General features: G+C 56.7%; 11 protein-coding genes across 11 annotated transcripts; 7 read left to right on the top strand and 4 right to left on the bottom strand.

The window, feature by feature from the left end:
- Positions 1–123: 123 nt before the first annotated feature.
- TPS2 (threalose-6-phosphate phosphatase) lies at positions 124–3089 on the bottom strand (the record flags this gene model as incomplete). The annotated part of the gene is made up of 3 exons (XM_064803195.1): positions 124–344; positions 402–2616; positions 2670–3089. The coding sequence occupies 3 exons, from the start codon at positions 3087–3089 to the stop codon at positions 124–126; spliced, it is 2856 nt and encodes a 951-aa protein (XP_064658110.1).
- Positions 3090–4203: 1114 nt separating this feature from the next.
- Positions 4204–5633, top strand: LTR77_005954 (uncharacterized protein; the record flags this gene model as incomplete). Its single annotated transcript, XM_064803196.1, has 4 exons — positions 4204–4225; positions 4289–4372; positions 4420–5337; positions 5386–5633. The coding sequence occupies 4 exons, from the start codon at positions 4204–4206 to the stop codon at positions 5631–5633; spliced, it is 1272 nt and encodes a 423-aa protein (XP_064658111.1).
- Positions 5634–6320: 687 nt separating this feature from the next.
- Positions 6321–9849, top strand: LTR77_005955 (uncharacterized protein; the record flags this gene model as incomplete). The annotated part of the gene is made up of 6 exons (XM_064803197.1): positions 6321–7873; positions 8123–8213; positions 8408–8751; positions 8805–9311; positions 9370–9589; positions 9655–9849. The coding sequence occupies 6 exons, from the start codon at positions 6321–6323 to the stop codon at positions 9847–9849; spliced, it is 2910 nt and encodes a 969-aa protein (XP_064658112.1).
- Positions 9850–10782: 933 nt separating this feature from the next.
- Positions 10783–11417, top strand: ACP2 (mitochondrial acyl carrier protein; the record flags this gene model as incomplete). Its single annotated transcript, XM_064803198.1, has 5 exons — positions 10783–11007; positions 11064–11081; positions 11133–11213; positions 11266–11314; positions 11365–11417. The coding sequence occupies 5 exons, from the start codon at positions 10783–10785 to the stop codon at positions 11415–11417; spliced, it is 426 nt and encodes a 141-aa protein (XP_064658113.1).
- A 574-nt stretch (positions 11418–11991) lies between these two features.
- VPS74 (Vacuolar protein sorting-associated protein 74) lies at positions 11992–13249 on the top strand (the record flags this gene model as incomplete). Its single annotated transcript, XM_064803199.1, has 3 exons — positions 11992–12517; positions 12614–13110; positions 13223–13249. 3 exons carry the CDS (start codon positions 11992–11994, stop codon positions 13247–13249), a joined length of 1050 nt encoding a protein of 349 aa, XP_064658114.1.
- Positions 13250–14151: 902 nt separating this feature from the next.
- Positions 14152–16683, top strand: SNF5 (SWI/SNF chromatin-remodeling complex subunit; the record flags this gene model as incomplete). The annotated part of the gene is made up of 2 exons (XM_064803200.1): positions 14152–16275; positions 16333–16683. 2 exons carry the CDS (start codon positions 14152–14154, stop codon positions 16681–16683), a joined length of 2475 nt encoding a protein of 824 aa, XP_064658115.1.
- A 186-nt stretch (positions 16684–16869) lies between these two features.
- DPB2 (DNA-directed DNA polymerase epsilon, subunit B) lies at positions 16870–19272 on the bottom strand (the record flags this gene model as incomplete). The annotated part of the gene is made up of 1 exon (XM_064803201.1): positions 16870–19272. The coding sequence occupies one exon, from the start codon at positions 19270–19272 to the stop codon at positions 16870–16872; it is 2403 nt and encodes an 800-aa protein (XP_064658116.1).
- A 178-nt stretch (positions 19273–19450) lies between these two features.
- On the top strand, positions 19451–20893 carry LTR77_005960 (uncharacterized protein; the record flags this gene model as incomplete). Its single annotated transcript, XM_064803202.1, has 1 exon — positions 19451–20893. One exon carries the CDS (start codon positions 19451–19453, stop codon positions 20891–20893), a length of 1443 nt encoding a protein of 480 aa, XP_064658117.1.
- A 336-nt stretch (positions 20894–21229) lies between these two features.
- On the bottom strand, positions 21230–22825 carry LTR77_005961 (uncharacterized protein; the record flags this gene model as incomplete). The annotated part of the gene is made up of 6 exons (XM_064803203.1): positions 21230–21385; positions 21453–22196; positions 22249–22337; positions 22401–22526; positions 22576–22619; positions 22722–22825. The coding sequence occupies 6 exons, from the start codon at positions 22823–22825 to the stop codon at positions 21230–21232; spliced, it is 1263 nt and encodes a 420-aa protein (XP_064658118.1).
- A 209-nt stretch (positions 22826–23034) lies between these two features.
- On the top strand, positions 23035–23402 carry LTR77_005962 (uncharacterized protein; the record flags this gene model as incomplete). The annotated part of the gene is made up of 2 exons (XM_064803204.1): positions 23035–23161; positions 23224–23402. The coding sequence occupies 2 exons, from the start codon at positions 23035–23037 to the stop codon at positions 23400–23402; spliced, it is 306 nt and encodes a 101-aa protein (XP_064658119.1).
- A 186-nt stretch (positions 23403–23588) lies between these two features.
- COG6 (Golgi transport complex subunit 6) lies at positions 23589–25670 on the bottom strand (the record flags this gene model as incomplete). Its single annotated transcript, XM_064803205.1, has 1 exon — positions 23589–25670. The coding sequence occupies one exon, from the start codon at positions 25668–25670 to the stop codon at positions 23589–23591; it is 2082 nt and encodes a 693-aa protein (XP_064658120.1).
- Between the last annotated feature and the right edge of the window lie 513 nt (positions 25671–26183).

Here is a 26183-nt window from a genome sequence, read left to right on the forward strand (position 1 = left end):
TAAACATGCCGTCCATCCTACGCCAACCTATCCCTAGTTCTGTTGCAACTGATGCTGTCACCCTAAAGTTACATATCCCTGTTCATCCTTTCGTTCCAGCATGATGCATAACCACACTCCATCTCACAGTCGTGCCTCCGTGCCGTTCACACGACCGGGTCCGTCCTCCTCGAAGTCGAGGTCGTCGGTGTCCGCAAGATTGTTAAGCATTGCGATTGCCGAGACGACGTCTTCGGGAGCACGAAGATGCCAGCGTGCGAGCGTCTGCTTCTCGCTCGGCCCGATGGTGCAGGCGAAGACGTGGTCGATGTTGACTTTCGATGCGCGGAGCGAGCGGAACATGTCTGTTCGGTGTCAGCATACACATCTTTTCACCCGCTGAAGGAGGTGGCGTGGCCTACCTTCGTCGGTAAAGTCATCACCAAGACAAAGCACAAAGTCCGGCTCAGCCTCCGCACTCGAACCATACTCCTCGACCAACCTCTTCGCAATCTCGCCCTTGTTGACGAACTTCGGCCGCACCTCCAAGTTCGCCTTGCCCGTCATGACCTCTACATCGTAGTACGGCGTGACGACGCTGTCGAGCTCATGCTGGCACTTGTTCGCATTGTACGGTCCCAGAACAGGGTCTGCGCGTCGGTAGTGCCACGTGAGAGCGATCTTCTTGCGCTCGATGAAGCTGCCCATGGTGCGTTCGGTGTACTGTTGGAAGATGCTCATAACCTGCTCCTGCCAGCTCATGTCGAACTTCTCCGTGAGATTCTCCCATTCTGTTGAGCCGGGAACGCGCACGAAGGATCCGTGCTCAGCCGACAGACCCAGCGCAGAGATGTGTCCCATCCACTCGTCGAGAAACTTCTGGTCACGGCCGCTGATGATCCAGACGGCGTTGTTGGGGTTGGAAGCGAGCGACTTCAGTGTCCGGATGACTTTGTCGGAGGGTATTGCTGCATCCGGGTCCTTAACAATGGGAGTCAGCGTACCGTCGTAGTCGAACATGAACAGGCGCCGTGTGGAGGCACGGTAACGCTTGGTAAGAACCTTCAGATCCAGCAGAGGCGTGGTCTGGTTCTGGTCGAATGCGGCAAGGTTCGTCAACAAGCGCTTGAGATAGTTATTCGTCCAGTGCTGTATCGTGTGGCCCTTGACATACTCGTACAGTCGGTGGTGGGAAATCTGCTTCTCCAGCGGAGACATCTTGAGAGCCTTGTCAACCGCGTCTGCGACCCCACTAAGGTCCCAGGGGTTGATGTGGATGGCGTCGCTCAAGCTGCCTGCTGTTCCCGAAAACTCCGAGATGATCAACGGACTGTGATGGTCGCGCTGGCAAAGGACGTACTCCAGAGCCGTGGTGTTCATGCCATCACGTACGCTCGTGATCAGTCCAAGGTCTGCCACGCGCAGCAGCGCGAAGTATTCCTCCTTGGCGAGATACTGAGGATAATGATGCACCGGCACGAAGCTTAGGGTCCCGTAGTTACCGTTGATCCTTGCAACGAGGTCCGATATCTTAGCCTCAGTCTTGTCGCCTCTCTCGTCCCGATCTTCCACACTCGTCGGGCTGGTGACCTGTATCAGCACCACCTTGCCGTGCCACTCAGGATGGCGCTCGAGGAAGATCTCAAAAGCTTGAAGCTTCTGCACCACACCACGGACCGAATCGAGCCGGTCGCGGCCGACAATGATCTTCTTGTCCCTGTACAGCTCACGCAGAGATGCCATCTTCTCTTCGATCTCTGGCGAGCCAAAGGCAGATTGCAATGTCGTTGTCGCGTTGATGCCGATGGGGAACACATCAACAGCCGAATGCACACCAGAGTAGTCCACACCAGCAGGTGAGGCTTCAGTGTCAAGCAGGCGACTGCAGCATGATGCGAAGTGACGGGAGTAGCTGAACGCTTGGAATCCGATCATGTTTGACCCGAGAACGCCTTCAAGTATCTCCTTGCGCTTCGTCAGACACCTGTAGTATTCGTTGCTGGGGAAGGGGATGTGCAGGAAGAATCCGATGTACATCGCCGGTATCCGCTGTCGGAGCAGCTTTGGGAGCAGTAGCAAATGGTAGTCGTGAATGAGCACAACATCTCCCGGTTGGTACACAGCTAGAATTGCATCGGCGAATGTCTGGTTCATCTTCACGTAGTTCTCGTAGGCCCTCTTTGCCGCACGGCCATCGGACGGCTCATTCTGCTTATAGTGGAAGAGTGTGAACAGCTCGTGCTCTCCATACCGTCTCCACTTGTTCTGCTCCCTAAGGACGATCGTGTCATCTTCGAGGCGGCGGTCGGGAAGCCAGACAGGCTCGACACATCCGCCATGATCACGCTCGAGCATCTTCTCCAGTGCCTTCCGCGACTCGAGGGGAATGCGAAGCTCGGCAACTTCGTTGGGCTGCACCGGCTTGGTGTTCTTGTCGACCGGAATGGGTGCTGATGCTTTGTTGAGCGGAGGGCCGGCCAAGCTCCCGTCAGCCTGCCTCGCGCCTGAGTTTTGGTCAGGTAGACGATTGATCTCACCAGTCCATCCAACCAAAGTGTGCTTCCACGCCGATTCTGGTGATGCCAAATAGGAAAACGAGTCGAACAGTGCCGAAGTACCCGTGCGACACTTCAGATCCTACGCTAGAATTAGCCATCTCCTTATCAGAGGAGAGTATATCAGATAGGTACCCATTGCCCATTTGATCCATATCTGATCTTATACGGCACACAAAACGTTGCGCTGATCACATTGCCACTCAGTTGGAGTTCTGGAAAGGCGACCTGAGGGTTGAAGTCTGACGTTTTCAGATCGCCAGATGCCTGCGCAGTCAGACTGAGACGGCGTAGAAGCTCTTCTGGTGACCTCACGCCAGCTACCGCCTCCTCGGGCGAGCTTGGTCTCCTGCCATGAGAAGAAGTAGTGGGTGGCGGGATGTAGTTGGCGTTCCACTGTGGTTGCCTTACCGTCGATGACACGGTGGGTGAGGTGAGACCCGCACTGTGGCCGCGAGTCGGGTCTGAATGGGCATGTTGTTGCGATCCTGGAGTACTGTGTGTGATTGTTGTGGGTGCGATATTGCTCGTGTGATCCTCACTAGCGTCTGCCATGCGAGGAAATCAATCCCTCTCCGGAAGAAGGCCTTCAAGGGCTCCTGTCTTGATGTATGTTAGCAGACTGATCGTTAACAGAACCAGAGCACAAAGAAAGGCTTGTCAGGTTGTGCGGCAGGCAATATTGCAAGGCACGGCAAAGCGTTTGGCAGAGGTGGTCACCAACGGTCACTGTGTGCGGCCGGATCCAGTATTACCAGGGTTGTGGTGCCTTCACGATGACCTATCCGGGCGGCCGGATATTCCGTGATGGCAGTTGAGCATGAGCAAAGCAATATGGCCCATCCAGGTCGCGCGCAAAGAAGTCCAGAACGAATAGATCCTCCCAGGTAGACGTGCTAGAGGCGACACGGCGGAGTTGAGGCGAAGGTGTCACGTCGCGAGGAAACGCCGGTTCAACATATATCTTCTTTCAGCGTGTGAAGTCTGGCCGGACAAAAGTCGCGGATGTGCGTCGGAAGGTGCGGACCGCTCCTGCCGCTGTTTATCACATGCAACGCTTCCTCACATGCTTAAGAAAGGTCATCGTCTAAGTTCTCATATAGCCCTTAGACCAATTCCAAACCAGTTTTTCTCGAAGCAGATGGAAGAACGCTTTCGGTCACGAACGTACAACTCCCCTGTGGAGACACCGGCCACGCAGCCTGCACAAGCATGGAGCCATTGGTCATTGCCTGGTGAGCATTGATAGCCATGGACTCCTATCAAAGTATCCTGGAGGAAACTTGCACAAATGCATGCCTTGTTGAACAAGTCTGTCTAACGGTTTACGGTCAAACTCGAGACGCCTGACCATATCCCTTGGGTAGCGACGGGACAAGTTTGTTTACATGGAATCGATGCAATAACAGCTCGAGAGCCTACATGAAATGCCAAATTATCTTGCCATCGTGATGCGCTCCAAATACCAACACTATCACATGTTCCAGATCCCAGACTAAAATGCAGTGAGGTCAGTCCAACTCTCGAAGACCCCACCACGCCAGCACGCAACCCCACACTCGTGCGAAAAGCATTCTGTGACCAAACATCCTCCTTCAACAACCCTTTCGGCCAGGACACGGCCTTAGCAAGTGACACCAATCCAAAGGCATCCCAAACACCGCCCACAATGGCGGAAGAGGCTCCCGTCGGTACGTGCAAGTACATTCCTCAAGGTAATTAACTCTCGAGCTGACAACGAGAAACTGTTTCAGACTATTCGCTGTCGAACCCCGACGTGCTCACCAAGTACAAGACGGCTGCACAGATCTCACAGAAAGCACTCGAGACAATCTCTGGTAAGCAGATCAACCTCTACAAGCAAAGTCCATCTAACGGCAGCCAGGGTGGTGCGTGGAAGGCGCGAAGGTCCTCGAGATCTGCCAGCGCGGCGACAAACTCCTCGAGGATGAGATTGCCAAAGTGTACAAGGGCAAGAAGATCGCAAAAGGCATCTCCAACCCTTGCACGATCTCTCCAAGCACCTACGTCACCCCCTACACCCCTCTCGTATCCGACGCAGAAGAGGCAGGGACCACGCTCAAGGCGAACGAACCCGTGAAGATCCAGTTGGGCGCGCAGATAGATGGCTTCGGTGCGATCGTCTGCGACACAGTACCGGCGCGTGCGAAGTCGGATGGCGACAGTGCGATCACTGGTCGTGCGGCCGACCTCATGCTGGCAACACACTGGGCCAATGAGCTTCTGCTACGCATGATGCTCCCACCTGGTCTGCTTGCAACCGGATCGGAGGAAGAGCAGAAGAAGGCTCGCGCACAGCGTCCTTACACCCAGTCAAAGATCACGCAGCTGTTGGAAAAGCTGGTGAAGTCCTACGACTGCAATCTGGTCGAGAACACAACCTGCTGGCTCTTCGAGCGGAACGACATCGAGGGCAAGAAGAAGATCATCCTGGCGCCGGGCGACGGAGCCAAGGGAGAGGGGCTGCCGGAGGTTGGTGACGTCTGGGGCGTGGAGATGGGCGTCAGTACTGGGACCGGCAAGGTCAAGACGCTGAACAACCGCGCCACTCTCCACAGACGAACCGCCACGACGTACGGTCTCAAGCGTCCAAGCTCCAGGGCCACCCTTTCAGAGATCCAGAAGAAGTTCGGCACGTTCCCGTTCAGCTTGAGGCAGTTGGACGACGAGCGCGCGGGCAAGATCGGTATTGTGGAGTGTGTTCGCGGAGGCGTGGTGCGGCAGTACGAAGTTCTCGGCTCGACTGATGGCGAGCCAGTGGGTAGGCTGCACACGACCATTGGTATGTCCTCCTTCACCTGAAAGAACTCAGCATGCTAACTCCAGTCAGCAATTACGAAGAACGGCCTGCAAAAGTTAGCCGCGCCGCCTTCGCCAGACCTCGAGAAGGTGAAGAGCGACAAGAAGATCACCGACGAGGAGATTCTCAAGATCCTGGAGCTGCCGCTGGCGAAGCCAAGCAGCGCGAAGCCCAAGAACAAGAAGAAGAAGAAGAAGTCGGCGAAGAAGGCACCAGCCGTGAAGCAGGAGGAAGAAGATGATGATGAGGATTCCGACGAGGACTCGGACGACGAGTGAGAGTGATGGCGACTCTACCTGCCTTCAACGAACCGTCAGGGCCTCTGCAGAGGTTGATCTCATAGCTGCTCTTTGCAGTGCTGCAGGATAAAGTGGCATGCTATTCAGGGGCTGACGATGATGAAATTCACAGGAGTCTCTCTCTCAGGAGAGTGTTCCAAAAGCATAGCGAAGCATACTATAGCATGATGAATAGCTCACTGCGAGTACGTGAAATAAAACCTGAGACATACCTCATCACTTCGGACAGTAAGCGGCCGAGGAGGGGTGAGGTGCCTAGAGTGGCGAGTCTGAGTGGAGGCTTGAACAACCACCATTCAGATGCTGCCCGCAAAAGTCATCCTTGACATTGTCAGTAACTGACTGATGGTGAGATTGGCAGTGAAACAGAATTGTTTGACTGCAAAGGTGTCTTAGATGTGGTGATAGAGGTCGTCTTGCTTTGTGCGGAAAACTGGAGTGCCCTGCTCGAAGTTCGGACGGGAGTGCTCCCGTTTCCTCTGACACCGCGCAATACTTTCAAGTCGACGCGACAGTCTACGTGTTGCACGCCTCCAAACACCGCAAATACACTGCAGTAGGCGCAGAAGGCATCGCATCGCCCTTGGTAAAGTAATCTATCATCCGCCCGAGGTATACGGTGTGCTAACGGTCCTCCACAGCGGCGCATGCTCCTTTCGCTACAACATGCTCGGTACTCGCACGCTTCGCGACCGCAGCGCTTCTCGCACACCGAACGGCAGCACGGGAAAGCGAAAGGAGTCCGTCGCTACGGAAGTGAAGGAGGAGAAGATGGAGGGAAGCGCATGGTTGGAGCCTCCGTTGGCACAGAAGCCAAGCTATCGCGATCACGCAGGGGTGTCATACTATGGCGTGTCGGAACACATGCAGCCACTGGGGGAGGCGCCAAACGCAAGAGTGAAGACAAGAGTGAAGGCAGAAGGTGCTCGCAAGTCTGTGCTGGGGCGGAGCGCTGCGGGTGGTGGGCTAGATGCTCAGGAGACGCCTGAAGGGACTCCAGCACCGCAGACGGGTGCCGTGGTGCAGGCCCCACCATCGCCGCACCCTCGCATAGTCGTTGATGATGAGGATGATGCAGACTACGCTCCCAAGGCGAACGGGAAAAAGAAAGAACGCAAACCGAAGCCACGAGCCCCGAAGCGCCAGAGTGAAACTCCTGCTCCTACGCAGACCAAGCTCGTGCCCCCGGATCCCAAGTCTTACGACCGAACGAAGCTGGGTGCCATCGTGAACGAGGCCAAGATGCGTGCTCTTGAGAGCGGCAAGCCTGACCTGGCTGCTGCTGTCTACGAAATCTACCTGCAGGCGCTCAAAAACGGTGTGCTCATGCGATTGATGCAAGCGATTCTTGCACAGAAAGCCACACCAGAAGAGACCAAGCAGTTCCAGCAGCACGTGAGGGTTGCGAAGAAAATGCTCAAAGAGGAAGCAGAAGCCAGAAGGCAGGCGCGGCGGGACCACCCGCACGACTCAAACGGCACACATTCGCTGCCGCTTCGATCTCCCTCCGACCTCACACCACGTGAACTTGAAATTTATTCTGCCAGAACTTCTACTGAAACATCTAACTATCACGACACAAAAGTTTCACTCACCTGGAAATCGCCATCGAAAGATCCAAACCGCCACCGCACCAGCAAAACCGTCACCATGTCTGCGTCACCATCGAAGAGACGTGAGGGGAGTCCGAACGGCAGCGATTCTTCACTGACCGACATGACCTCGAACCCGGACGATGACATGGACCTCGACGAGCCTGCCTCTGACGCCGCCCCCGGCCCGTCGGCACAGCAAACCACCACCACAGGTAAGGACCACGCTGCAGAGCGCGGAAGCCTCACGGCACCCAACCGCAACCTTAAGAGGTCTTCGGCAGAGGCAGAATTGCAGGAGGACGAACGTGACCTGGCACTTGCGGCGAAGAAGCAGAAGCTCAACGAGGGCATCACGCGCGATGCTCAGTTCGAGGAGAGCAGTGTTCGTGAGCCAGCTGACAGCAGATCGTCTCGACTACGTGCGCGCCAGAGCACCACCCTCGCGCCGCCGACCCTGTCACTGAACACCAGCGGCACCCGTATGGGCAGTCGGAGCGCAAGCCGCGCCGTCTCCACAGATCTGGACTCGCCGCTCTCTACGCCAGCATCCTCACGCCAGAGCACGCCGCAGGTAGCGAAAGCACCGGCAAAGGCCTTCGGGAAGAAGGCAAAGACCAAGCAATCGTGAGTACTCACCTTTTCCTCTTTTTTTCCTTTTTCGCGACCAGCCATGAGCGGCGACCTCACTTCATGAAGTGACTTTGCTGCTTTTGCTGTCACCCTTGCTTTTTCTCTCTGCATGCTTGCTTGATGGAATGCACGCTGGACGATGGCGTTCTCACCTATTGTTGAGATGCGGGGCTGCACAAAAGCCTTGTGTCGTACCAAACACGAATTCACAAGGCACACGCTGACGAGTATTCGCGAAATCAGGCCCGAAAAGAAACAGCTGGCAGCCTACGGGGGCATGCCAGGAGCAAGGGGCGCAGGAAGAGAGAGCCCAGCCGATGATGACAATGAAGAGGTAAGACAACGCGCGCTAAATCTCCGGACTCCCGACTTCGAGCACACGAAGTTTCCCGATGCGCATCCTTGCCATCCTCCTGCATCAACATCCCAACACACCCCATGCATCTTCCGCGACATCATCTTCCATCGCCTGTTTCCATTTCTATGCACAAGGTTGATTCAAAGTATAATCTAACATTTGAGGAACAGCTTTCCGAGAACAACGATTTTTGCTCGGCTTGTGGAGGCAGCGGGTATCTGCTCTGCTGTGATGGCTGCGATCGCTCATTCCACTTCGCATGTCTCGATCCGCCGCTCAACGACGAGGCGAGTGAGCTGAACGAGCCATGGTACTGCTACATCTGCGTGGCGAAGCGCCCCATCACCGATTCGCCGGAGAAACCTCACCGTGGCCTCTTTGCGCCGCTCTTCAACAGTCTCCGCAAGCTCAACCCATCGAACTTTGCGCTTCCACAGGATATCAGAGACTACTTCGAGGGCGTCGCTACCGACAAGACCGGCTCGTTCGTTGAGTCGGTTCACACGCGCACCAGGTTCGTATCAAGCTGCAAGGCCAGATCTTAACAGCATCGCTAACTCTACACAGGAATCGACCGGGCTACTCAGATGAGCCGCCGGACTTCACCAAGATCAAGGATGGCAAAGGCAAGACGATCTTATGCTACTCCTGCGGCAAGTCGTCTGGTGGCTCACGCCCGATCATCCCATGCGACTTCTGTGGCGAATACTGGCATCTCGATTGCATGGACCCTCCCCGCAGCAACCCGCCAGCACGCAACCAGGACGGCGACAAGGTGCACGACTGGATGTGTCCACTCCATTCCGACCATGAGCTGCGTAAGGTCGACACCAGTCTGCTCAACCCCCGCAGCGTCGCCCGCAAAGTGCACATTCGCAAGCCCAGGAACGCCAAAGTCGTCGAGGCTTCGATGAAGCGTGGATTCCACAATAACGGCGTCATTGATGTGGTCGTCGACGACGAGAGCGATGGCTCCGATTCCGAGTTCTACGATGAAGAAGGGCTAGATGAAGGCGTGGTCTATCGGCTACCGGCGTCGGGCATCAAGCTCGACTTCATCGACAAGGTCAAGAAGTCAGTCTTTCGTCTGTCACCTTCACATCAGATGTATGATAGCTGACACATGTTCCAGCACACGCGTTCAGCAGCTGAGGAGCCAGCACGCTTACGACACGGCTCGTGCGATCGCACAAGAACCAGGCAACGAACCCGGCCCACTGGAGCAAGCCAACTTCGCCAAGCGGTCATTCCGCGACAAGAAGATGGCGCTCAACCTTGCGCAGTTCGCGAGTGAGAATAGTGATCTCACTCTGGGAGCTGATCAGGTTGCGAACTTGGTGGGAGCGTTGATTGTAAGTTGCTTCTTTTCTGCAGCACTGTCTGAATGGTTGCATCGGCATGCTAACGAACATCACAGGCTGAAGCTCCAGGCGACGTGGTTGACGGCATGACAGCCGCTGAGAATGCTGTGAAGAAGCGCTCGGCGGGCTCTACCATTCCTCCCTCGCCACCGGTGTCTGAGCAGACTGAGGCGCTCACCGCAGAGCAGAGGAAGGAGTTGGAGATGCTGCAGGAGCTCATCCGTCGCCGTCTGGCCGGCGGTAAGACATGAGCGGAGAAGGCCAGTCTTCCACTTCGTCACATCGATCGAGCCACCAGAATGGACTCGCTCCAAAACTACGAAACAATACGACGCAGCGTGTCTCAGACCGCCCAACGGCGACTTGAGACTTCGCCGCAGAAAAGTGTCACAGCAGCACAAAGCTGAAACACATCACACCGAGAGAGACACAGTCACTTTCTCACCCTTGGCTGGCTGACAGGAAATCGACCCGTCAGCACCGTCCATTTAACACGCGCAAGATGGGGGCAAGATTGCAGCGCAGCACTGCCGACTACAGAATGGCCCCTTTGCAAGACGTGGCGGCGCAGCAGATTGATCATGCTTGAGTATTAGCGATGGGGTTTGTTGGCATGCTTACTATCGGGTGCAGTCATCATAGCGGGCGCGGCTGGTGCATGTGCATCGATGCAGGATGCTTGATTCCTTGCTTGGGTTGGTAGCGGCTTGTACCGCTTATCTTCCAGTGATTGTTTCAATGGGCACCTTGGTCTTCTTCGTAATTGCGTGCTCTCCGCCGTAGTCTTAATGGTGGACGTGGTAGTGGTCTCGACTGCTGGAGGTTTTAGCCTCAAGAATATCAATGAGCAAAAGGGTTGGGCGACATTAAAGGCGGATGTGATGGGCTTTGAACAATATAGGACCTGTCAAGATTCACGAGCAGGTTATCGCAATAGCTCCAATCGATCAAGATGGGCAACAAATACTTCCAGTGGCATAAGAACGAAGAACCAGTGTAGAAGGTCCACGTTGTCTCAGTCTCGTTATCAGGGTTGCACAACCCTAGCTCGCCTTCGCCTTCGCCTTCAGACTTTCCCGCGGAGAGAGAGAGCCAAAGCTTCCGCCCAAACAGCTCCATCGAAACCCCGAATCACCCACCCCATCACACATCTCCCACCTTCTACAAACCCTACCACCGCCACTATGTTCCGCACCGCCCTCGTCCGCTCCGCACGATGCCTCACCCAAGCCAGCGCCCGAGCACAGCAGCCCGCGATACGGCGAGCGGTCGCCAGCCCCTTCGTGACATCAAGAATATCCACCCCGGCGATCTCGATATCGGCTGCGCGAGGCTACGCCGCTGCGTCCGGGTTGGGACAGGAGGAGGTTACGGGAAGGATTATGGATTTGTTGAAGAACTTTGATAAGGTACCGTTGCGGAGAAGAATGGGGGTGTGGATGTGTGCTGATTTGGAGGTGTGCAGGTCAATGACCCGTCTAAGGTATGGAGAATGCTGTGATGATAGAGGAAGGTGCAGGACTGATGTGGATAGCTCGCGGCGACTTCGCACTTCACCAACGACCTGGGACTGGACAGCTTGGACACCGTGGAGGTTGTGATGGCGATTGAGGAGGTACGCTGAAGACTTGCCTTCGCAGGAGAAGCGGTGCTGATGAAAGCAACAGGAGTTCAGCATCGAGATTCCAGACAAGGAGGCGGATGCGATTCACAGTGGTATGTGAATGCCAATGACTTGGGCAAGAGCGCAGGCTAACAGTATGCAGTCAACCAAGCCGTGGACTACATTATGGCGCAACCAGATGGTACGACAATTTGAATTGCAGCCTCACGCATATACTGACCATCAAGCAGCTCACTAAGCGGCACGCATTGACGAGACGAGAGAGCACATGGGAGAAGGACGAGGCCAGCAGAGGAGGCGCGAGACCTGGGAAACGGCTAGATCAGGGTCGGTTTTGTACATGCTAGCCTGGCCATTCGGCGTCTGATACACGTGTACTATCAACTCTACCCACCGCATGCGCATGTTGTTCTGTCGTTGTTCGTTTCATCAGCAAATATTGAGATGGTCTCACAAGCAATCCAATGCTCGCCTTGGCGCAGGTCAGCTCGCCCGTGAATCAATCCCCATGCCTGTGACCTCTAACCTCACATGCTCTTGTGACACTCTCTCCATTGCGACGGAAATACTAGAACTTGCTATACTGCTTAATACTCAGCTGTAAACACGGTGATCGAGTCTACAACGATCTCTTCCACTCCCCACCCGATCTCCGCCGCCAAAAACGTCCGCCTAAATCTCATGTTCAGCCTCGATTAAAGAACAACTTCACCTGGTCCTCTCCAAGACCATACTGCTGCCGAACTACACCCACTCCCCCTCCCACACAATGGCCTCGGCGTCAGGCACAAGCGGCCTGACGCGCCGCCGCGGCGCCGGCGGCGGCACCACCACCACCGACGACAGCGACCCCTCGCGCGTCTCCTCCCCGGCCCCCAAGAAAGAACCCGACCTCCGCTCGCCAGAGACGGGCTACGAGACCTCGGGCGCCAACGGGCACAAAATCGCCTTCGACCCGCGCGACATCAGCGAGAGCGCGGAGCGCAACAAGCAGCCCAAACTTACGCTGATGGAGGAAGTGCTGCTGTTGGGGTTGAAGGACAAGCAAGGGTACCTGAGCTTTTGGAATGATAACATTAGCTACGCGCTGCGGGGGTGTATTGTCATTGAGCTGGCTTTCCGGGGGAGGATTAGTATGCAGAAGGATAGTTCGAGGCGGCGGTTCCCGTTGGCGGATCGGGTGATTGAGGTGGTGGATGAGACGTTGACGGGGGAGGTGCTGTTGGATGAGGCGTTGAAGATGATGAAGAGTAGTGAGAAGATGAGTGTGAGTAGTTGGATTGATTTGATGAGCGGTGAGTTGGGCTTCTTTCACATTAACCCGGGTCAATGCTATGCTGGCAACGGAGGCGTGTGGTGGGGGACATGAAATGCTAACATGGAGTTTCTAGGCGAAACATGGAACCTCATGAAAATCGGCTACCAACTCAAACAAGTCCGCGAACGCCTGGCTAAAGGCCTCGTCGACAAAGGCATCCTCCGCACGGAAAAGCGCAACTTCCTCCTCTTCGACATGGCCACCCACCCGGTCGCCGACGGCGGAGCCAAAGACGAGATCCGCCGCCGCGTTCGCAACGCCCTCACCCAACGCACCGTGGTCCTCCCCGCTACGCCTTTCCTGCCCGAGGAAATGGAGTTTAGGTATCTGCGGACGATCGCGATGTTGTGTGCGGCCTACGCCGCGAATGTGCTGGAGAACGCGCTGGTGACGCTGACGCATGAGGCGCGGGAGAGGGCTTTTGCGCAGGTGGATGAGTTGCTGGCGGAGTATTCGCAGTGGCCTTTTGGGAGAAGAGCGGGGGGTGTGGGGGCGGCGATTGGAGCGAATTTGGAGCAGGTTACGCGGGAGGAGGTGAATGCGGCGAAGGAGAAGGAGTTGCAGTTGGAGGTGAGTTTGATTGTAGATGGGATGGTCGGAGATTGCGCTAACGGGTGTGTTTAGGTTGTGGCTGCGTGCTTGAGTGTTTTCACGAGACTGGACTCGCTGTTATAGGCCGCAGGTCCGCATCGACCTCGTTCGAAACTAAGACTGTACGAGAAGAGGCTCAGTTATATCGGTCGGTGCAGTCTTTCGCTCAAGGAAAAGCGTCCATGGGGGGAATTGCACACCACTGGTGCAACATTGCCAAACACCTGTACGAGTTGACACGGCCGATTAGCGAAGCGCAAAAAGAAAGGGCCATTGAAGCGCGACGCTTCCTCACGAGCGGGGAGCGACGGGCAGTCTGTAGTGATATCCAGCAGTGCATGGCGAGGGCGTCGAGGCGTTCACGGTGGCTTCAATCCCAAAATTCTGAGGCATTGTCTTTCAACTTCCTCCTTCCCGATCGAGAAGGTGGCTTAATCTGATCCATTCGGTCCTTCCGCTTGATGCGCCTTCTCCACGTGGAACGTCTTGTTCTCGAGAGCCTTTACGCACACTAGATGATCAGTAGCTTCTTCGGTGTTGCGTTTGATATCGCTTCAATCCTTCGGGATCTCGTATCAGGCGAAGGATGTTGTAGCCCAATTGGGCGTTGCCAAGACTTCGGTAAAACTGCTCCGGGAATGGAAGGGAAGGACAGTGGATGAGGTCGGGATAAGCAAGGTCGAGGCGCGACAGAACCGTGTTGACGCAACGCGTGACCCAGCACATGCTTTAATTACACTCGACTCATCTCAGGTATGTTCTACAGTCATGCCTTTCTGATGCTCGGGACCCCCTATGCGCGCTGGCGCTCTGCTGCTGGCGGCCTCTCTATGGCCTCAGCCGCGGGCCCTCCGTGTCACCCAGGCATGGAGCGCACATTGGCGGGCATGAGATCGAGTGAAGGATCATTTCAAGCTGACAATGACAGACAATTGCGGTTGATGCGGCGCGATACCTGGATGCGACGCGCCTCTACCACCACCACTCCACGCCTTCCTCTCCCCTCTCCACACCTCGACCATGTCCACGCCAAGCCATCAACCTTTCAGCGACCGATCACTCCAGCAAGCGCAATCGAGCAACGACCAATGGAACGGAGGTGCTGGAGCCGTGCGAACCCCGAATGAGAATGGCGGCGGTGGTGTGAACGAGCAATCGCGACCCAGCTCGACGACGCATGATAGCATACGCGAGGGCAAGCAGAGAGCTAAAGAAACCATGGCTGCAGCAGGAGTCGGCCCTGATGCGAGTGCTGGGCAGAGCGGCTCTGCGAACGGGACACCGCAGGCGAATGGTGGCCCTCAGTTGAGCAGGAAAAGGTCGCGCGATGGCACACAACTTCCCATGAGCCAGGCTGGAAGCAGCCAGAGCGCGCCATCAGAGGAGCAGAAGCTGCACGATGAGGTTCTGCTAGACCGCTACGTCCAGCGCGATCTCACGCATGGCGTTGCGATGAATGATCAGGCCTACCGGACGCGGCGCTTATCGAAGTGGAAGGACTTGGAGAAGGAATACTACGTAGGCGAGGTGCGACAAGTGCGGCAGCAAAGGCCAGGAGCAGTGTTTGGACCGGGATACATGGGCTACGGCAACCGCACGACCGATGGACCGCCCAAGATCGTATACCAGGCGACGCGTCCACCGCCCAAAGGCCGAAGAGCGCGAGAAATACGCATACCACGGAAGGACAACGCGCAGCAGGCGGAACAACACGAAGAGTTGGTACCCATCCGGCTGGATCTCGAATTGGACAAGCTGCGATTACGAGATACATTCACCTGGAATCTACACGAGAAGCTCATCTCGCAGGACACGTTTACCGAGTATCTTCTGGAAGACCTCAGAATACCTCCCGAGGCGACACACGAGGTTGCGAGGCAGGTGAAGGCGGAGATGCAGGACCAGATCCACAACTTCTACCCGCATATGATCGTCGAGGACGGACCGCTGGAACCGCATCGACCGTATGCCGAGCACAAGGATGATGAAATGCGGATACTGATTAAGCTCAATATCACCATTGGCCGGATTACGCTGGTTGATCAGTTTGAGTGGGACATCAATAACCCGCTGAATTCTCCTGAGGAGTTCGCGCGATCGATGGCGTGGGAGAATGCGCTCAGTGGAGAGTTCACCACAGCTATTGCTCACTCAATCCGCGAACAGAGCCAGCTCTACACGAAGAGCTTGTATCTGACAAATCACTGCTTCGATGGTCGGCCGGTCGAAGATCCAGATCTCAGAGACAGCTTTTTGCCGGCACCAATCTACAGCGCGTTCCGGCCACATCAAGCGCAGAAGGACTGGTCGCCGTTCATGTTTGAAATGAGCGAGGCCGAGCTGGAACGGACAGAGACCTCGATGATGCGAGAGCACCGCGCGCAGAAACGGCAGCTGAACAGGAGAGGCGGCCCTGCTCTGCCCGATCTTAAGGAGAGGCAGCGTACAGTGCGCTCACTCGTTGTGCATTCTGTGATTCCAGGCGCTGCGGAGTCGATGGAGATGACCGGCATTACGAAGACGAGGCGTAGTGGCAGGGCTGGACGACGGGCTGGTGCGAGAGCAGATGGCGATGTTGATTCAGAGGACATGGACAGCGAGGAGTCTGGTGCTGACTCGCCTGCGCCTTCCGTGGTCAACACTGGTACCACTGCTCGTACGAGAGGCATGCGTGGTGCAGCTTCAGCAGCACAGGCGGCTATGCGAGCGAATTACGGTCGCTCTGTCACGCCGGATCCGCAGACGCTGGCAGTTCCTGAACCTCGCACTTCGGTGCGGAGGAGCATGCTTCGGGACGAGGGTGTGATCGGAGATGAGACTTTGGTCGTGAAGCTACGCATCGGCAAGGCCAGGCTCAAGTCATGGTGGGATGAATACCGCGCGAAGAAGCGAGCAAGCGAGTATCCGCTGTCTGGCTACGCTTCGCAACCACCTCCCCTCGCCACCCCAGCCAAAGGCGCTCTCGGCTCATCAGCACTGACGCCAAAATCCGTGCCTCCACCTAAAAGCACTCCTCAGCCCAACGGCGCACACGCTCGCAGCGCCTCCACCGCCCGGGGCACCAGCCAGCAACCCCCAGGCCTCCAGTACGACGACCAAGGCCGCACCGAAGCCACCCGCTGGCCCCACCCCGACGACGAACCCGTAGGCGCCCCCCTCAATACCCACCGCTGACAACATCCGCTAACACCACACTCCCAGCCTCCACCCCCACCCTGGCTGCCCCCCGCCATCACCACCCTCCGCCAAACCCACCCCGACTCCTCCTTCGAACCCATCATGCGCCCCTACCCCATCTCAACCACCACCAACACGCTCGAGAAAGTCCCCGGGCTGGAAGTCGGGCAGCGCGCGCCGGAGGGGGTGAAGTTCCTCTGGGCGCCGAGGCTGAAGTGTAATGATTGTCCAGGGAAGTTGTATACGGCGTTGCCCGGCAGGGTGGTGGAGGATTTCGAGGTGCATTTGAGAAATCGGATGCATCGGGAGCATGTGGAGGAGAGGGCGGGGTCCGGAAGGGGGAGGAGTGTGGGGAGGGGGAGTGCGGGGAGGTGATGTTGGGAGGAGGTGTAGATATTTAGTAGCTGGTGATGATAGATGGTAGTCAGAAAGGAGAAGGAAGGGTTGAGGGGGGTTGTGATATATGTATAGTGCGAACACAGCGACCTCCATTCATCATAAATCAGCCACATAAACTTCATGTTTACGTCGCTTTGTATCCAACTCTATGAACGCATTTATTCAACCAACCCATTCCCCCCTCACCCTCCCCCTCTTCGTCCACGAATCATACTCGCACCACCCCACCCTCTTCCCCTTCCCTGCCCTCCCATTCGTCCCACCATCCACCACAAGCCGTCCCGGGTTCAGAACGCAACATCCCTCAAACACCAAACTGTACGCCTCCATCTCCGCATCCGCCAATACAAGCGTGTGCGGTAAGGGGTAGAGCGATAGGGACGAGGGCGTGTAGTCCCAGTGTGTTGGCCGGAGGGAGAGGGGGAAGGGGGAGAGTGTGGATTGCGGGAGGAGGGTGAGGATGGTTTTTTTGGCTAGGAGGAGGGGGTAGGCTTCGGTGTCGCTTTGAGGTTGGACGGGTTGGACTGGAGGGGCGAGGTGGGGTTGGGGTGGTGAGGGCGGCGCAGGGGGGGAAGAGGGCAGGGCGCCGGACATGAGGATGTCGCCATCGGTGTCTTCGTCGCTGGGGTTGAGGTTCGTGTGTGGTTGTTGTTGTTCCTCCGGTTCGAGGGGCGAGTCCTTCTTCGTCGCCTGGCCGATCCTTACGACTGCCCGCCTGAAACGTCCAGAAATGTCGTCGCGGAAGACGCAGATTTCGTGCGCTGGACCGAAGAGGCTCAGGCGTGCTGGGTTGCTTGTCCAGATCGCCTCGCCTTTTGAGGAATCACCAGCCTCTTTTGCATTGGCGAATGCTCGTTTTATCCTGCTCGTGAAGAGCTCGGGGACGCCATCCCGTGGTATCAGGGTCGACGCACCGGCCGAGAAGGCGGAGGCCCAGGGGTCGTTGTCGCCGGGTACGAAGACGAAGGTCGAGTGTCGTAGTAGGGATGGGAAGTCTGCTAACAGAGCGGCGAGTTCGTTGAAGGCTTCTTTGTAGGCGATGCTGTCGGTGTCTCTCGTCCCTGTCAGCGCCGCGGCGGAGAGGAAGTTGCCCATTAGGAGGAACGTCGTGGGCGGTGATGATGTGTAGAGCGACAGGACCTTCCGCAGCGCAAGGAGCGTTGCTGGCTCGTTGAGCGTGACTTCGGACATCACGACCATCTTCCTCCGATCCTCCTTTTCAGGCGCTGTGAGTAATCGCCGCTCCAACCTACGCATGCGTGTCCCGACAGCACGATCCGAGCCAGTCCCCATGAAGTCCGTCCAGCCAAACCCACCACCGGACTCTCCTGCCCCGAGACTAGCATCGCGCTTCTCAACAGGAGGCCCACCAATTCCGAAACCGATGAATCGTCCGCCAATCGTGCCGCCGACACCTCCAGTGTTTCCGAGACCGGAAGAGCCAGCTCCCGCCCAGTCTTCTTCGTACACACCATCCACCAGCACGATCATGCCAGGGCAGAAGTAAGGCTGGGCGTTCTCGTCGGTGCCGCCTTGGAAGGGTGTAGCGTGCTCCAGGGAGATGCTAATGCTGCCGCTCGGGTCGTTGAGAGCGAGTGTGCCGGTTGGCGCGACGATGAGCTGGCCGAGTAGGAGATGGGATGAGCCGCCGCGGCCGAGAAGGTTGGCTACGGGCGTGATCTTGTAGTTGGTCGCTGCACCGCCGCCGTCTCGCCGGGACTTCTGGAGTGCAGCAGAGAAGGAGGGTGCCTGGAAGGCTTCGTTCCGGAGGAGGCGTTGGTGGATGATGTTGTACCTTTCCCGGAAGATGGCTGTTTTGTGTGACGGTGGTGGAAAGGGGCTGGGTTTGATGGGCGAAGGGATGAAGTGTTTCTTCTCGACGTCATAGGTGAAGCGCGGTTGGTCGAAGGCTGAGATGACTTTGAGCCATGCTCTGGGATCTGTGCTTGCTTCGTCGTCGTCGTGCTCGTCGTCGGCTGGATCTTCAACGTGCAGTTTGCTCAGACCAAAACTACTGGTCCGTTCTTCGTTGCCCAGACTCGGTCTCTGCATGCCTCGCATCCCATCCTTGGTCAGATCAACAGCACTGTCGTTGCCGAACGCAAAGCTGCTCTGTCGGCTGATGGCGGTACTGCCCTTCCTTACCAACCCGACCTTCCCGCCACTCATGCTACCCTCCAGCGTCTTGAGGATGCCCTTCAATCTCTCCCCATCCTCGACAATTACAGCGCCACCCTCTGCTTTCCATAACCGGGCAGCCTCCTCCAACACCTTCTCGCCCGTCCCCTCTTCCCTCCATCCTGTCCCGCAATGTCTTCCGATGAATGTTGCTAATGACTGCAGAGCCGAAGCATTGAGAGTGAGGTTGTGCTTCTTCGTGAACGTCCGGAAGGCCAGAGGTCGCAGTGTTGCAGGCGGGAGGATGATGGGTAGTATCGTTTGTATCGCGGGCTTGAATGCTGGTGGGGGTGGGGGCGGTCGTTGGGCGGGGATGGGGTGGAGTGGTGTGCCGAATGCTGGTGAGGATGATAGTGTGGCATCGAGTGGTCGTTTGAGCGTGTCCATTGTGTCGTACAGTTGTTGTTGGGTTATCGTGTTGAAGGTGAAGTTGGTTTATCTCTTTACGCGTTTGGGGAGACGCGCCTTAATTTACTAGCGTGATTGCGTCGCAACCACCACTTCCTCTCTTCTAAACTTCTACCAACATCCGCACACCACACGCCACTGTGAACAAATCTCGACCATGTCCAATCCAGAAGACGCAGCCATGGATCCTCCCACCGACACTACCACCGCCGACGCTCCCCCCTCCCTCGGCACCCTCACCACCAAGCTGGCCGACCTCAAAGCCAGCGCGACGCAGCAGTATTCTCTGAAGAACTACCCGGCCGCAGCAGAGTTCTATAGCGAAGCGGCCGAAGTACAGGATCAGCTACATGGCGAGATGTCTCCTGAAAATGCCGACCTACTGTATCAGTATGGGCGGTGCTTGTACCACGTCGCGGTGAGCAACAGTGATGTGCTAGGCGGCAAGGTCGCGAGCTCCGAGGAGCCGAAGAGGAAGAAGAGGAAGACTGTCAAGGCGGAGGGGAATGGAGAAGGGAGCAGTAAAGCGGGCACAGGCTTGATCGGGAACGCGATGAAGGGGGGCGGGGCGACAGCTGTCGACGGGAAAGCGGAGGTCAAGAAGGAGGATGGCGACGCGGCGGCAGCGAATAAGCCGTACTTCCAGATCACAGGCGACGAGAACTGGACGGATTCAGAAGACTCCGAGGACGAGGACGCGGCTGCAGACGCAGAAGCAGAGGAGGAGGAAGACGACTTCGCCATCGCGTACGAGATCCTTGATGTCGCGCGCGTGCTCCTACAACGCAAGCTGGAACAACAAGATGGCGACGTAGAACAGCAGCGACAGATACAAGAGCGACTAGCAGACACCCACGATCTGCAAGCAGAAATCAACCTCGAGAACGAACGCTTCACGGACGCCATCAACGACACCCGCGACGCTCTGAAACTGAAACTCGCCCTCTACCCCGAAGAAAGCAGCATCCTCGCCGAAGCCCACTTCAAGCTCTCCCTCGCCCTCGAATTCGCCTCCGTCACCTCCACCTCCGAGGACAGCGCCCCCGCCGCAGATGGCGCGAACGAAAGCACCGCCCAAGTCGACACCGCCCTCCGCGCCGAAGCCGCGTCAGAAATGGAGTTGGCAATCGCCTCCTGCACCGCTCGCATCGCCAAAGAAACCGCCGTCCTCTCCACTCTCGACGCCAACCCTTCCAAGCGCGCGGAGCAAGAACGCAGTATCGCTGACGTCAAAGAAATGGTCGCTGACATGAAGCAACGGCTCGTCGATTTGCGGAACCCTGCAGTGTCGCTAAGCGGGATGAACGCTACCCCCGAAGTAGGAGATGGGAGTGGGGTGGCGTTAAAAGGAGTTCTGGGCGCGATGTTGGGGGAAGGTGGGGAGGGGAGGAAGCAGAAGCTCGAGGAGGTGACGAAGGGGGCGAATGATTTGAGCGGGATGGTTAAGAAGAGGAAGAAAGTGGAGGTGGAGGCGCCTGTGGCGGGGCAGGAGGGGGAGAAGGTGGTGGAGGGGAAGGGTAAGAGGAAGGTTGGGGATGTTGAAGGGGGGAGTGAGGAAGGGGTGGGGAAGAAGGTTAAGTTTGCTGAGGAGGGGGCTTGAGCGAGTGAGGTTCACCAAACTCTGCAGATGCTCTTTGGTTGATACGAGGGGCTTCTTCTTAGCTGTAATATGCCCATTCCAATGCGAGCCTTTAGCTGAATCAGTACTGTTACAGTACTTCTTCGATACTCAAATCGATCATGTGTTATCGCAAACTGGAGGCATAGTCACCATTCCAAGCTCTTATTGTACATATGGCCAGCACTGATCGCCTCTCGCCTCTCGTTTCTTCTCAAGATATATCTATGTATACATTTACACGAACCACAAGAGTGGGTATCCCTCGCCCTCCCATTTTAAGCCAACCAAAGAACGACACATTGCACTTCAACAGCATCACTCTGGTGGTGCCTCCGCTTTCGAGATCATGATACCATAAGGATCCCGGTCCATCTCACTAACATGCACCTCGACGTGCTCATCATTCAGCGCCTCCATCAAGTGCTCATCCACCCCGTCCTTCTGTTTCTCTTCGTTGCGTATTCGCTCCCACTACAACCCGCGTTAGCTTCGGCGTCTCACATTTCGAGGAAAAAGGACATGATGAAATGAGACATACCTCCTCCGCCACAGTACTCTCCAACTGCCCCTTCAACACCCCATGCAAAAACCCGCGCTCCGTATTACTATGGAACAGCGTAATCACACACCTCCCCTTCTCAATCGCCGCCAGCGCCTCGTGATGCGACAGCTCCCCCGTAAAGAGCAAATCCACCTCCTCCCCATCCTTCTCCATCTCGCCGAACAGATGCCCGCCGCTCCCCGCGCAGATCCCGATGGACTGGATTGTCATCTCGCTCGCTTGCTTGCCCTGCGGTACCGCTATAGGGAAGCCCTTGGGGTTGCCGAGACCGAGGCCGATGCGGTCGATGATTTCGGGTAAGGGGACGGGTGAGGGTAAGCGGACGATGCGACCCATGCCTGCGCCGGGGTAGCCGGGGACGGCGGTGGAGCGGATGGGGTAGCGTTTGTGGTTCTGGCCGCCGAGAGAGAGGGCTTCCTGTTTGAGGTCGAGCTGGGAGGGGTGGTGTTGCAGCATGTAGATGGGGCGTTTGGGGGCGAGGTGGGTGGAGGAGGCGTCGCCGTCGGTAGCGGGTTCGGAGGGGGGTTTTTTGGTCGGGGACGAAGTGCGGATGAAGGCGGAGTCGTCGGCGGGGTTTTCGTCGGGGAGGGTTTCGTCTTCGGTGAGTTCGTTGGGGGGTTCGTCTTCGGCGAGTTCGGTGGGCGTGCCGGTGACTATGTCGGCGAGCCAGTCGCCTAGGCCGCCGCGGGCGCAGTCGATTGCTGTGTGGGGGGAGTAGACCTGGATGTTCGTTTAGCATTAATTTCCTCGAAATTGGAACATTTAATCATACACTGATCCCTTCAGCAGCCAACCGTAGTAAACTGGACTGCTGACTGTCGTTAAGAGTGAGGGCCTTCAAACCGCGAAATATTATCGGGTCTGCGTTCATCCGTCAATCCAACCATATCAACACAAACACAATATAAGACGACCATGACATACGATAAGCAACAACAATCGAGTCCTGTCGTTCAATGGCCTCATCCGCAACCGCTTTCGTCAGATCGACCGTGAGCATCACCGAGTTCATCTGTCGCCGCAACGGATCATATGGCGCTTCTAGCAGTACTACAACACGTCAACATCTGTCCATAACTGTTCTGGAGTATTGACTTACACCCCGTATTATCAAAACTCTTATCCGCCAACACCTCCGGGTACCTGGGATCGCACGATGATCAGCTAGCCGTCAATCCAACCCTGCCACACATCCACACATCCATCCGTGTCTCAGCCCTAATCGAAAATGAGAAAGCGACTTACAATTTGCGCATCGCATTCACAACAGCCCTGGTATAAGGCGCGGATTTCGTTGGAGCCGCCATCCTGCCGAATCCAAAGGCTCGTTGGGCGGTCGCGGCGAACATGCGTCGATGTTGTAGGTTTGTTTTGATGTTTGTTGGAAGCTGGAGGAGAGAGTTTGCGGCTAAACCAACTTTGAAGGGGCGCGGCGCGGAAGGTGTGGCTGAAAGGTTAATTTGGAGTTTCACCTTCGACGCACGTCATTTGATCTGATAACGACCGCTACATATCACGACTTCAGATATATCGAGACTATACTTGAGCGGAGGCCAACATGAGCGCCCGCACAGACACCGAAGCCACCTCAACCCAGTCCACCAGCGGCATCACCCCCGACCACCTCACCAGCACTCTGCAGTCCAAACTCGAAGCCTCACATGTCGAGATCAGCGACTTGTCCGGTACTGCATCCCACCTCCCCCCTCCAACCCTCCTCATATGCTGATGTAGTGATGTGATATAGGCGGCTGCGGCCAAATGTACGAAGCCACGATAGTCTCCCCGCAGTTCGCAAAGAAAACGACGCTCGCGCGACATCGGCTGGTGAATGCGACGTTGAAGGAGGAGATTGCCGCGATTCACGCGTGGACGCCGAAGTGTTTTACGCCCGAGGAGTGGGAGAAGAGGAAGGCGAGCAGCTGAGCCACTGCACAAGTAGGGGAAGATGAGACGAAGCGGCTTCACTAGGGTCTGCCGCATCGGGGACAGGACGCTGTACGAGAGGCTGGAAGGGCTGAGGACAGAGCAGGATACCCGTATGCAAGAAGTATACATGTACAGACATGCTGGACATATAGGCCGCACCAGCAACTTGTATAAGAATGCTGTCTAACTCAACAACACCCTGATCTCCCCACTTGTCCTCACCCACACCTCCCTCAACCACACCTCTCCCTCCTCCCCCTCCCCAACAGCCCTCTCCTTCATCTCGTCCGCTTTAAGTACCAACCCCTCCACCTCCTCAAAGTCCTCACAAAACCTTTCAGCAGCCTGCTCAATCACCCGTCTCCCCAGCGCCCGGTCCTCCAACTGCGTCAAGAACTCCCGCGCGTCGTCCGTAGCGGTTGGGAGGAAAGCGTCGAGCTGCTGCGCGATGGTATAAAGTTGTTTCGGGTCTTTGTACGATGAGGCGAGGTCGTCGGGGGTGGAGATGTTGGAAACGAGAGAAGCCATGCCGGATTCGCGCAGTAACCAGGCGTGCGTGGCGTCTGTCAACTCTTTTTCATGCTCCGAGATGCGGGACTCGAGCTCCTCGCTGCGGTCAGCGAAGGAATATTTCCGCAACGTGTCTTTGGTCGCGAGCAGGCAGTTCAAGGCGAAGATGTGTTTCTGCGGCGTGCGGAGGCGACGGGTGATGTTTTCGCAGCCGGCGAGGTAGGGGTCCAGCGCGTCTTGGAGGATGGGCTGGAAGCCTTCGGCGCGTTTGGCGCGGTCGTTGGTGATGGCAGAGGTGTCGTAGCTCTTCATCAGGACTTGGAGGGTTTCCAGTGCTTCGACGAGGAACTCGGGCGGTGCGAGGTCGTCTGAGCCGATGGCGGCGTCGGCTTGAAGGTTGGCGACGTGGTCGCGCATTGTGGATTTGAAGCTGCGCATGGCGGTGTCGGAGAGCGGTCGAAGGGTTTCGAGGATGCTTGACTTCTCGCCCGTGAGGGAGGAGAAGATGTTGCAGTAGAAGAGGACGAGGTTGGCGATCTTGTAGGAGAGGGTGGCGTCCTCGTGGCTTTGGATGACTTGTTCGGTACGCTGTTTCAACTGTCGAAGAACGCCTGTAAGGTCGCGGTCGACCAGTTGGTTGAGCGCCTGTCGTCCATTGAAGGTCTGCATCTTGTCGGCATCATCTGTCCGAGACCAGGGCTCGCTCTCGATGCCGGCCTGAATGCTCTTGGCTATCTCGTCGCCTTCGGAGATGAACAGCACTTCCAGTGCTTCTCGTTCAGAGACTGTAGCTGAGTGTGCCCACGCCAGCATATCGCTAATATACCGTAGCGGGTCATGGGCAGACAGCTCGATGGCCTTCCCCATGACAGGATGGTCTGGGTCGACCGGAGCGCCAGTAAGAGCAGCGTAGAAGTTGTTCGACAGGATGTTCTCCCGTGCTTCAGCGAAGAAGTCGAGGCAATTCTGGAACAGAGTTGGCCGCTCAGCCAGCACCCGTAAAGCTCGTCTGATACTGGCGCTGATCTGCGGGTTCTCCAGATCAAGCGACTTGAACTCCCGTTGTATCCACCGATACAGCTTTTGGAAGGCTGCGTTGAGCTGCCGTGAGCTCTGCTCGAGAATCTCAAGCCCGAGCCGCTGGCTTTCAGCACCGAGCAGGACTTCGCTGTCCTGGTGTATCTTCTTGACGCGAGTTAAAATGCGGAAGAAGTCGTCATTGACCGGCTCAGCGGTGGATGTCAAGGTCGCAAGGTCGGAGTCGGAGACCACAAAGTGTGCTTTGAATGCGTCCAGCACCTGCTGCTTCGTCTCGACATGCCGCTTCTCGGACAGTATGTTCGTCGCATCATCCAGCATCGGTCCAGACTCGCGGCTGGCAGCATCGACATGCATGCGGATCTCCTTGCAGCTGTTGTTGAGGTTCTCAATGGCGGTGCCTATCCGCTTGAGCTGATCCGCAACTTTGCCAAAGTCCTGCACGATCTCGCCATTGCATTCGATCAGCTCCTGCTGGACATCGAGCCGAAGGTTTCTCCGAGTCTCTGCTGTGTTTTGCAGGCCTCGCTCGTCTAGCATTGACAAAGCATCGCGGATTTCCAAGTCAGCGTAGGAAGCTGACAGCACGCTCGTCACTCTGTTCTGCAGCGCATTTGACTTTGGCCCAGCACCTCCTGGCGTTGTTGGGGATAGTAGAGATCCGGCATCGCCGTTGACTGGCGAGCTGACCCGCTCGGTGAAGTACGAGGTGGTCATCCTCTCAGCCCAGCAGTCCTATATCAAATCAGGGTCCAATGTCGCCACAATGGCCAACACAACGAGACGTCGTTCGACGGGCAGTGTGCTTGGCAGCTACCTTGCAGCGCAGCACCGTCCTACTTCCTTGTCGCCTCGTCCAGGCGAAGTGAGGTCAAAGTAGAGGTGTCCCTTGGCTTTGCAGGCGTGCCAGGCAATCCAGGCACAAAAGCCGAAGCGCTGCAGAAGCGTTTGCAGATCCGGAAGTCTTGTTTTGCTTTGCGCTTCCTTCGTATTCACCAGAGCCGCCCAACATCCATCTCAAACGCAGCTACATAGGTAGGTGGAGTAAACGCCAGTGGCCAGATAAGCGCGATCCCAACATGACATGCAGAGAAGGCCAACAAGGCTGCTCGTACACACCTGGCTCACATGCATGTGCAAACCAGAAACGCCCGCCGTCGCTGCACAGCCACCACCGGGCCCCTCCTAGCGTGGAGGGGCTCTGTGTCGTTGTTGCGATAATCCAGACAT

Source organism: Saxophila tyrrhenica (assembly GCF_035928015.1).
Source record: "Saxophila tyrrhenica strain CCFEE 5935 chromosome Unknown scaffold_9, whole genome shotgun sequence".
Taxonomy (NCBI): domain Eukaryota; kingdom Fungi; phylum Ascomycota; class Dothideomycetes; order Mycosphaerellales; family Extremaceae; genus Saxophila; species Saxophila tyrrhenica.